This window comes from Schistocerca serialis, unplaced genomic scaffold (assembly GCF_023864345.2).
Source record: "Schistocerca serialis cubense isolate TAMUIC-IGC-003099 unplaced genomic scaffold, iqSchSeri2.2 HiC_scaffold_1402, whole genome shotgun sequence".
Lineage (NCBI taxonomy): Eukaryota > Metazoa > Arthropoda > Insecta > Orthoptera > Acrididae > Schistocerca > Schistocerca serialis.
Window position 1 is genome coordinate 1,354,610 of NW_026047628.1, and position 12,370 is coordinate 1,366,979.

General features: G+C 42.5%; 1 protein-coding gene across 1 annotated transcript in view; it reads right to left on the reverse strand.

The window, feature by feature from the left end:
* Positions 1-796: 796 nt before the first annotated feature.
* The window catches only part of LOC126442747 (uncharacterized), a 127,136-nt gene continuing 115,562 nt past the window's right edge, over positions 797-12,370 (reverse strand). Inside the window, exon 7 of the mRNA XM_050090760.1 lies at positions 797-4,462. Coding sequence (XP_049946717.1) covers positions 2,961-4,462 — 1,502 coding nt within the window. The 3' untranslated portion in view covers positions 797-2,960. The remainder of the gene's footprint in view (positions 4,463-12,370) is intronic.

A 12,370-nucleotide genomic window follows, 5' to 3' on the forward strand; every position in this document is an offset into this window, starting at 1 on the left:
GGCAGAATCACAGATTCTTACCAGACTGAAGCTATGTAGAAAAAGGAGTATTACTTACCATTGGTGAAGTTTAACCCCGTCCCACAGGTCAAAGCGGGGTTGGCGATCCTTATGTGAGACTGATTTAACATGCATAGCAGTGTAGGAAATTTATGCGGTTCCTTCGACGCGCAAGTCGCCGAAGTGGCGTCAGAATCGAAAGACTTGCACCAGGTGAACCGTCTATCCGACGGGAGGCACTAGTTACACGACATTATTATTATTATTATTATGCGGTTCCGTCAATAAACGTTGCCACGTAACATGTCTGGCGCGCCGCACACACACACACCAGTGGTGCGAAGTCTGGGTGCTCCCGTGACTGGACGGCGGTGGGGGAAGGGGTGGGGATGGAAGGGTGGGGGGAGAAGGGAGCGGGTGGCCACCTCGGCAGTGCGGGTCACCCCTGGTGTCAGCGCCTCTCTGACAACTGAGGTGTGGCCGTGGAAGCCGCACTTGGTACCTAACTCGTAACATACCAAGATGGCGAGTCACGCTGCAATCTCCAGTTCTGCTGTATCCAATCTGCCAACTCTTCCATCTCGACATTCGCTGTTAGGATTACAAACGATCGCAAAATGAGTGGTGATCGCTGTAACTTGACAGATTCTAAAAATCATTTTATCGCTTATGGCAAGGTGTTCAGTTGGGCTGCATATTAAATTCACACAGATAGCAGTTTCATTTCCATTGGTCATTCACTTACTTTTTATTTCAACAAATGGCCAGACTTTTATTGATATCATATCTGTGAAAAATAAATGCTGTCTTGCAGTACATGACATCTTTAACAAGATATTACAACAGATTGGACCAATTATAGCTGATGCTGTGAGTCACATATATAATGCATCACTAACTCAAGGTATTTTCCCAGACAGGTTAAAATATGCCATTGTCAAGCCACTGTACAAAAAAGAGGACACTGAAGATGTCAATAGTTATCAGCCAGTATCCTTGCTTACAGCATTTTCAAAAATCGTCAAGAATGTAATTTACTCAAGAGCAGTTAGCCATCTCAACAGTAATGGGATACCCAGTAAACCATAGTTCAGATTTCATAAACGCTGTTCCACTGAGACAACAAAATACAATTTCACTGCCCACATAATAGAGAGTTAATATAGTTAAATCTCATCAACAGGAATTTTCTGTGACTTATCCAAGGATTTGATTATGTGAACCATGACATTTGGTTACAGAAATTACAAATCTATGGTATAAATACAACAGCATATCAGTGGTTTAAGTCATATCTGCAGAACAGAAATCAAAAAGTTTCTTTGTGTAGTTTAAGTGATTTAAGGCAGTTTGCCACTTCATCTAACTGGTGGGGAATTACATTAGGTGTTACACAGGGTTCGATCATGGGCTCCCTTGTGTTCTTGATACATGTGAATAACCTGCCTTCTTGTCTCAAACAAGAAGCTAAGCTGACACTGTTTGCTGATGATACAAGCATAATTATTAATCCAGTAAAAGAAACTCCAATAGAAAATGGTACAAATGATGTTTTTGGAAAAGTTATTAACGAATAGATTTTCTGCGAATGGCCTTGCTCAGGACTTTGAAACAACACGGTACATCCACTTTTATGATACAATGAGTACAGTTCCTTCAATAAATATAATACATCAACAGAAGTCAGCATCCAGTATCCAGAGTAGAGCATACTAATTTTTTCGGTGTACATATATATGAGAATCTTAAATGAAACATTCATATTTTGTATCTTCTAAAGCGACTAGATTCAACAACTTTTGCAATCAGAATAATTGCCAATTTTTCAGGATATGGAAGTTAGTAAGGTAACACACACTTATGAAAAAAGTATTCACTGCTCAAAAGAATGTGGTTAGAATAATGTGTGGGGCCCACAGTCGCACATCCTGTGGTCATCTGTTTAAAAGGTTAGGGATTCTTACAACAGCCTCACAGTACACTCACTCAGTAATGAAATTTGTTCTCAACAATATGGGAGAGTTAGAAACAATAGAGATGTTCCTGATTGTAATAACACAAGAAAGAAAGACTTAACACTGCACTTAATTTATCTTTGGCATGGAAAGGGGTAATATATGCTGCTGTAGTACTTTTCGGTAAATTACCAGATGAAATAAAATGTCTCACAAACAGCAGTAACGGTTTCAGAAATAAACTGGAATCATATCTCCTAAACAGCTCCTTCTATACCATAGATGAATACTTGAATAGGAATAAATAAATCTATAGGTATAATATATGCATTTTGTGCCATTTAAGGCAATGGGGTAGGTAATAAAAACTTTAAGCTTAAAAAAAAAAACATATAGTCGTGTGTGCATTTCTTATCCACTTTACATGTCCCACATCGTAACGGGTACCGTGAGATTGATCTATGGAAGACATAACTAACTAACTAACTAACTGTCACACTAAACAGTAAATACTGTGGTGCTGTACTTTTGGAAAAACCTGTGTCCTTTCAGTTTATCTTCTGACACATGTCTTTCGAACCACAATACTGTCTGTATAAATCACTTCTCAAATAATGATTATCCTTATTGAAGATTATCACACAGGCTGCACATAACTTTTTAACGTCCTCTATAGTACTTTCACATATCTCTAGCTCAACAAGTCAACACTGCTGCTCACAATATTACGTTAGTCAAGTCCAGTGTAATACTGTCCGTTAACATGTTTTCGTTCACTTCACATTACTTTCCATACCTATCATTAATTACTAGACTCTTTTATGCTACCAAGACACAAATAAGTATGTGATAGCAAATAAGGAATAAATTATGAAACTGGTGCAATTGTTTTGTGAAATCGGTCATAGTTAATTTTGTCTCATCTGCTGGACTCTGTAACTGAGCACACGCTTTAGAATGGTCCACAGTGGATACGATCGTTTGAAAAAAAAAAACTCACGGAGATTACAACGAGGATTCTGCTACTGCGGGTTGTTCATTGTTTCTCCTCGCTAGATTCCTCTCGGCTGCTGAACACAGCTCTTCCCCTGGAATGATTATGTTTGGGTTGAGACACGCTAGTATCCTATTCTTGAGTGTAGGGAACGTTGTTCCGTTGCAAATGAAAAAAACGAACAACAGTGGTCCCTGCATCATCGTAGATATATGTAAGTAGTAAACAAACTGTGCCACACCTTGTGCCTGGTGAAACCCAATTCTAATGATCACACCTAGCCCGCTTAAGAAGACAGTCTTAACTGACGAAAAAAGAATTTCTTTCTTTGATCCAAATGTATCTTTGCTGTAAATTCTGAGATGAGTCATAGATTTCTTAGTGAGCAGGAACATGTAGCCCACCAATCCAAGACATACCCAATTGAAAGTTACTGACAGTAAAATCGCGATGAGGAATATTATCCGACTGTGGAACAAATAAAATTTGCTAGTCTTTTCCAAAGCAATAGTTGTTGTACATACTATACCCCAGGGTATTAGAGCATACAGCGCCTGTCGACGGAACAGCTTTCTTGCTTCGGCAGGTAGCAGGTCGCTAGGAAGCCTGAGATGACGGACACAGGCGTACATCTGGTAGCAGAAGGAGTTCAGCCAGATACAGCAGAGGAGTGTGAGGGCGCTATCTATCAGCACTGCACTGGCCAGGACGGGGACACCAGCCATACGATACACGACCTCAGAACACAGGATCTGGATTATACCCGTGATCTGAAAGGACAAGAATATCTTGCCAGGCAAATTGCGTAGCTGGGGAAGGTACATATATACTGCTGCAGTCAAAGAGCGGAAGAAAATATTTACTGCTATAAAAGAAATTTCTAAAGCTTTTAAGCTGTCGATTTTTAGATCTTTGTATTTCAATGTGGCACTGTTTAAACTGTCTTTGTCGATCAGTGCTCTTTGTAAATCCTTTCCATACTGTCTGTAGAAACCTGTTAGCAATATATCCTCCGACACTGTTGAGTACGATCCATTTGGGTAAAGTGTGACGCTATACATCTTCTGAGGCTTATGGGATGAAAAATCTCGACACTTCATCAACAGAATAGCTCTGGAAACAGAGCAGATGGCATGGGTTGCGTTCGGTTCCAGACATGACTGGTCATCAGGTCTACTGAAATAGCAGGCAGCATCACGCACAGACTGTATCACACTAAAGGGGACGTCCTGACAAATGCTGTGCGAGTTGACTGTCATCCAGGCCAAGAGGCAGAGGTTGACGTTCACCCTCTGCGTGTAGGCCAGGTAGCTGGTGACGGGTATGTGGGGCGACCCCTGAACCAGGTCGTCCCACAGCTGTACACGGCACTGCTCTCGCTGCTCGGTGGTCTCCTGTGGCAGTTCTTCCAGCGGACACGTGGGGTGGTCCAAGGCGTTCACCAACAGCTGTATGCAGTCAGTGTCTATGGAAAGCGTAGCGTTGCTTCTGTCCTCCAGCTGCCACTCCTCATCTGGAAAACAATGGCAGTAAGTAGGAGGTGCTCACACACTCCAGCTAGTTGAACACCAAGTCTCCTGTGGATGGTAAGATTTGACGCTGTTTACATAAATCATAGAGGATCAGTTTTTAGAACTGCCCACAACCAACAAATACCCAGTCGTAATTACCCAGAATGAGATAAGGTGGAATGTCAACTCAAAGAAAAGTATTCAGAAAGCCAGATATCACAGTTTCATTCAGTGAGTACTGTGCAAGTCTACTTCATCTTTAGAGTGTCCAGTATATCCCTGTATCCGTCTTGACTTAGAACAACTGAGAAAATAAATAGGTTTTACCGATATCTCAGCTCTGAAGCTGACAAAAACATTGTGGTCAGTGTTGTAGTGTTTTGTTTCGGTACTGTAGTCTTTGAGCTGTGATTCCAAGGGGAAAAATTTACACTTTACAGGAGCGATCATGGGCGCGTGTGTGAGTGCACAAGCGTCCACAGATGGGAAAAACTGTGAGAGAGAGAATCACATCATTTACCATGGTTCACCTCGTAAAACAGTCCTTCCTGATTTACATAAATGTGCTGTTTTGTCCCAGAGTGTGTCACAGATTGGTCACGTATTGGAAGCAATAAAACCTGAGAGGAAACGTGTGCCCGTGTCCCTGAATCAAATGAGAAGTCTCCAATGCAATCCATTTGCAAAAGAGCAGTTCAACTTCAAGCACTACAGTCAACAGTACGCGACCACATACAAAGAGTATGGAAAGGATTTAGGATGATGATGTTTGTTACTGAGTTATCTGCCAATGACATGGAGCTACGACTTGCCCCCTGTCGTACTTTGTTGTAACAATTTCTGCCATGACATTGCGCTATCTGTTGGGGGATGATGTTGTCTTCGGATCAAAATCGACGTCATCTTTCCAGGTGTTCTAATTTTTTTCTGGTGATGTATTTCCCCTAGTTATTTACATAATTTCATCTACCCCACCGAAATGCCTCCTATTTCTTCTCCACATCACCCCACGATGTGGAGTGGTCTACTTATGCAGGTTTGCTCATGTAGTTGAGCCTTTACCATTCTCCTTCCCCTTACCCCTACAAACATTTGTGTTTGTTTAAGACATTTGTCTACTTTTCCCCTTCCAACTACCCCCAACCGTAGCCTCCCCCCATCCCCCCCCCCCCCCCATTTCAATGTCTCTCAGTAGGCCTGCTATGATTACAGTGCTTCATAGTCTGACTCTGATGTATACCTGACTTTTTTTCTAAGATACAGATAACTATTTATAAGTATATATTAATTATCATGGGTAGAACATTATCATTCAGTAGGTCACAATTAATACTATAACCATTCGACTACAGTTATAATTAAAAGGTCATACTCAGTATTTTGCAATTACTGTATTAGCTTCAATAGTTGGCTGAAAGTTGGTATAATCAGGTACAACTAATTACTGCGATAGCTACACCTTACCAGTCATAAAGCAGCTTATAAATCAATTTTCTTCACTTGTTCCTATCACTGCTCTCCCTTCTATTCCTTCTGCCCCAGCCATCCCAAACATTTCTCCTCCCTCCCCACTCAGTTTACCACATCATCACACTTCGTCTTCTCTCCTCCATTCCCCTCAAACCCCCACTGTCAATCCACACCGCCCCCTGTGCCATGTTTTTCCTACACAGTTTCACTTATTAGTTTATTAGTTTTGTGTCCATTTCCTTCTGTTTCTTTAAAACTTTTCCACATCCTCACCCACCTATCTCCCTATTTTTCTCTCCCATTATTTTTCTTTCATTATTAGTCTACTGTAATATCAATGCTTTATTGTCAGTTCCTGATATAAATTAGTTCCTCTCTTACATATAACTAGTTAAAGGAGCTTGACAGCCTTGACAGCTAGAATGTGATTACTAAGTAAATCCCAATTAGTGCCAAAATCATTTCATTACAGTCATAATCAGTACAGTCCACAAGGTTTAATTAGTTTATTATTTTCAATAGATTGCAGAATGCTGGCATAATCAAATAGCAACTAATTATCATAATTGCTTCACCTTATCAGTTGCAAGAATGTTGCTCTTATACGCCTGTTTTGTTCCTATTTATCACATCTGTCCTATCTGTCCCTCCCACACCCATCATCCCATTCCACCAATTCTTTCCCACCTGGGTCACCACCTTATCACATCTCTCCCTTCCCGAATCCTCCACCACAACCCCCCACCCCCACACACACATACACACCCGCCTGCATCCAGCCACTCACCCAACCACACCTACACACAAACACACACACATGCACACAACACACACACACACACACACACACACACACACACACACACACACATAGTAAGTTTTTCACACACAGTTTTGTGTGTATAGTTTAACTTCTCTCTTTCTTACTCCACCCTGTGTATTTAAAACAGCACCTACGCATCCTCCCAATTGCCCCAACACCCCTCTCCCTGACATTTCTCTTAGGGATGATCTATTACCATTGCTGAGGTGTATAACCAGCCTCTGGTATGTAACTGGATTTTGTAGATGTAGATAGTTAATTATAAGAAGCTGTTAATTTTCGTGGGCAGAATATTGCTATTTTATATGTTACACTCGTTACTGAAACTACTTGTTTGCAGTTATATTCAGTAAGTTGCAGTCAGCAGGTTGTAACCAGTACGCTAGTTTCAATAATTTGTAGTAATTGGTTATGCTCAGAGGGTCACTAATTTCCTATTTATAACCAGTAATTCTTTGATACTATTCTACACTCTATGTTGCCCATACTCTGTTGCATTCGTTATTGTTAGTTACCTATACACAGTGCACAACTACAGTTAATCAGCCTTTTACTGTGGCTGCATTTGTTACATGTAGTTAGTTTTTTAACCACACATATTTTAGTAAGCTGGTCATATATAATTACAAGCTGTTAGTCATCTATAGTTCTAAGTAGGGAAGCGCTTTCAGTTCTAAATGCTTAGCCACTTACATTGCAAGGTAGTTGACCATTTATTATTGCACATGCTAAACCATGTACAACCTACAGGTTGTGATTTACTTTTGCTACTCTTGGTCAGCTATATGTGAACTATGATCTAATGGCATTCTATTTCCAGTTAAAGATGCTCCACTTTATAGTACAACAAGTATTTACGGTTAATAAGCACCTTAGTCATTCACAGTCAGGAAGTCAAACCTGTTGTACATACACTCCTGGAAATTGAAATAAGAACACCGTGAATTCATTGTCCCAGGAAGGGGAAACTTTATTGACACATTCCTGGGGTCAGATACATCACATGATCACACTGACAGAACCACAGGCACATAGACACAGGCAACAGAGCATGCACAATGTCGGCACTAGTACAGTCTATATCCACCTTTCGCAGCAATGCAGGCTGCTATTCTCCCATGGAGACGATCGTAGAGATGCTGGATGTAGTCCTGTGGAACGGCTTGCCATGCCATTTCCACCTGGCGCCTCAGTTGGACCAGCGTTCGTTCTGGACGTGCAGACCGCGTGAGACGACGCTTCATCCAGTCCCAAACATGCTCAATGGGGGACAGATCCGGAGATCTTGCTGGCCAGGGTAGTTGACTTACACCTTCTAGAGCATGTTGGGTGGCACGGGATACATGCGGACGTGCATTGTCCTGTTGGAACAGCGAGTTCCCTTGCCGGTCTATGAATGGTAGAACGATGGGTTCGATGACGGTTTGGATGTACCGTGCACTATTCAGTGTCCCCTCGACGATCACCAGTGGTGTACGGCCAGTGTAGGAGATCGCTCCCCACACCATGATGCCGGGTGTTGGCCCTGTGTGCCTCGGTCGTATGCAGTCCTGATTGTGGCGCTCACCTGCACGGCGTCAAACACGCATACGACCATCATTGGCACCAAGGCAGAAGCGACTCTCATCGCTGAAGACGACACGTCTCCATTCGTCCCTCCATTCACGCCTGTCGCGACACCACTGGAGGCGGGCTGCACGATGTTGGGGCGTGAGCGGAAGACGGCCTAACGGTGTGCGGGACCGTAGCCCAGCTTCATGGAGACGGTTGCGAATGGTCCTCGCCGATACCCCAGGAGCAACAGTGTCCCTAATTTGCTGGGAAGTGGCGGTGCGGTCCCCTACGGCACTGCGTAGGATCCTACGGTCTTGGCGTGCATCCGTGCGTCGCTGCGGTCCGGTCCAAGGTCGACGGGCACGTGCACCTTCCGCCGACCACTGGCGATAACATCGATGTACTGTGGAGACCTCACGCCCCACGTGTTGAGCAATTCGGCGGTACGTCCACCCGGCATCCCGCATGCCCACTATACGCCCTCGCTCAAAGTCCGTCAACTGCACATACGGTTCACGTCCACGCTGTCACGGCATGCTACCAGTGTTAAAGACTGCGATGGAGCTCCGTATGCCACGGCAAACTGGCTGACACTGACGGCGGCGGTGCACAAATGCTGCGCAGCTACCGCCATTCGATGGCCAACACCGCGGTTCCTGGTGTGTCCGCTGTGCCGTGCGTGTGATCATTGCTTGTACAGCCCTCTCGCAGTGTCCGGAGCAAGTATGGTGGGTCTGACACACCGGTGTCAATGTGTTCTTTTTTCCATTTCCAGGAGTGTATTTTCTACGACTTATGTCAATATGGCTGGTTATATTTACTTCATGAGGCGTCTTTAGGACTTTATAATTTCTCGACTATTTATTCCACCGTACAACGATGTTCCCCTTTGCTTTCTCCTGTAGTTATGTTTAACACTTAGTTTTAGTTACTAACTATGAATTATTTCTCCATTTACTCCAGCTATTGCTTCTCGCCCTTTGGTGCATCTCCAGCCGTGTTTGTGCGGCCAAATTTCATGCTATCACGCTACTGAAATCTCTACACTAGTTCATGTATGTGTTCTAAAACTTGCACTGCCATGCAATTGGTATGAATGCCGCAAGATACAATTCTTCTACATAACGTGCTTTGAACTGCATATACTCCAGTACTAATTGTTTAGCTATATTATAATTATGACCACGCTTATTTTCGCTTATAGTCGCTTAATATTAGCCAATGATTGAGAATTGTGTACCCAATTACTGTAATTATAGTTTCCAAACCCACGATACGCTTTCCCTTCTTTTTTTTGCTGATAGGTTCCCTGCTGGCATGCTACTGACCCCACTACAACTGTTAAGAGGTTAGTTCCCTAATTTCACGTCCACAGCAATAATTGTCATTGTTATTAATTTATTTTACTTATTACTAGCTTTTTATACATTACTTATTACTCTGCTTATGCGTAATTATATTTTTCGCTTATGCCTTATGGTAACTGTAGCTGTGTAAGGTTTTCTTTTATTATTTCGTCGTACTTCTCTCCCCACTCCGAGACCAACCTCAACATATGGATGTCATTAGCTGGTTAGCTCCACTTCCAGCATTATGTTTGCGCTTGGTGTTTGGTTTCTTTATACTATTTCTGTACAGGCGCTACGAACCACACGTAACCCTTTACGAGCTCTTTTTGCATTAAAGGATTCATTATTGTATTAATTATTGCTCTTGTATATTTTTAGGACCATAGCAATACGCTGCAATGCATGTTATTGTTGAGACTTCCAAATAATGTGATAGTTATAAATAAGCACCATTTTTATGTTTAATTTTTTTGAAATTCTCAAATTTTAACACATTTATCTAAGTTCTACTTGTTTATGGTGTATTTTTTTGTACAGCCTTTTGAAGGAAGGGCACTAAGTGCTTGAAATCGGTTAAAGACATTAAATTTCTTCTGTGCAACTACTGTGGTCTATGAGTTGGACTCCTTGTGATAGTTACACTTCAAAGGAACTATTAATGGCGCCTGTGTGGGTGCACGAGGATAAAGTATGAGAGAGCGGATGAGATCATTTGCCATGGTCCACCTCGTGAAGTAGCCATGCGAGATCGAGAGAAAACTGCTGTTCTCTCAGGCTGTCTCAAAGCCAGGCCGCGTATTGGAATCAATAAAACGTGTTTCCCTATCCCTCAATCAACTGAGCAGTGGCCAATGAAATCCATTTTCAGATTTTCCAAAAAAAAAAAAAAATTGAACTTCAAGCATCGCGGTCAAGAATGCCCGACCACATTGAAAAACATTAGAAAACGAAAGGGTTTAGGCTGACGTTTGCTACTGAATTATCTGAGAATGACATGGAACGACGACTTGCACCCAATCGTACTTTGTTGTCACAATTTCTGCCATGCTTAGATTAAGAATGTTGTTTTCTAGCAAATGTGCGGTGTATAGCAGTTTACATTGTAGAAATGTTGTTTCATGGTGTAGGGAAAATTCCCATCATCTGCGAGCGGTGGAAAAGAATCCACCTCATGTTACATGGGCCAGCGTGTGCTCACGATACCTGTTTGGACCACAATTTTTGGAAGCGTACATGAATAGAATCTTTCATTTGGCCATGCAACAGAAGTGTTGAATACCTCAGCTCGCTGACGAGGCAGTCATGGATCGAGTGTGGTTACAGTAGGACGGAGCTTGAGCACTCTTTGCTATTCATGTGTGTGAGTTCCTGAATGAACAATGTTGGCACGGATTGGGTATGGTACTACAACGCCTCCAGTCACACTAAAAGTGGCCATCACGAATTCCAAACGTCACCATTCCTGCAGCCCTTGGAAATGGCCGCGACAATTTCCCGATCTTACCACGCCACCAACTCAGTATGAGGTATAATTGAGTCCCATGTAACTCAACGTCACATGAATAACGGAAAATTGAACGTAATATCTGAAATAGCCTTTCCAAGCATAATTACTGGGACGAGTCGCAAGACGGCAAAGGGGGATATGGAGACAGATAGATCTCTGTGTAAGGCGTGATCGTCCGTATACTGTTCTCTGGTTACGTATTTTTTTATATATAAGTCCCCCAACATAGAACATAATGTTTCGCCCTAAGAGCAATGGAACTTTCAGATGTGCTGTGCAAAGGAAGAGAATGCAATTTGAATTTTCGTCTTTCTGATACCACAGTTTTGTCCCTCAACCTAGTGACCTCATCAAGCAGTGCTAACAGAAGTGATGGAGCAGATTTGTCACCAGTCTGTCTCATTAGCAGGAGGAATTCCAGGGAGATCACAGCAAACTCCAGGAGCTGAAAATTTAGGAAATATCATTGGCCACAATGAACGGTTTACTCTTAATATTCTGTTACCATAACTTCGAAAACACACACAGAAATGTAAAAATCATACTACCTCATGAGAATAATACAACAGCAAGTGCAGTTGGGACATATAATGTCGGTTTCTGAGTGGATGAATGTGGTATTACAACTCCAGACCTCTGGGATCCAGGAATTACTCCTGGAATTTCCTCTGTCACATATCTCTTCATTTACCTCTGACAATAATTTTGTCGAAGTCGAAAACGCTGGGACTTCAGCATGGTTCAGAGACCCAGTAATGAACTATGTCTTCTTCCCCTTCTCCTTCACTTCACATATGAGGCACATTGCCTGTTACGGTACAGACCTCTTGCATGGACTTCCCTCATTTCTTTTCCACAACGTTTGTAATTTGGAGCCCTTCTGTACCAATCTCGTCTACACATTACTTCCACTTTCTTGTATTTTCCTTTATTCTCTCGTTTAGGTTATACATTCCTAAATGTTTCCTTATAACTTCATTTTTTTAACATCTCCCCTCGTACATCCTTCCATTCTTCTTAGAAATTTCAGGCAGGAGGTTGAGGCCGAGCGGTTCTAGGTGCTTCAGTCGGTAACCGCGCGACTGCTACGGTCGCTGGTTCGAATCTTGCCTCGGGCGTGGATGTCTGTCATGTCCCTAGGACAATTAGGTTTAAGTAGTTCTAGGGGACTGATGACCGCAGATGTCAAGTCCCATAGTGCTCGGAG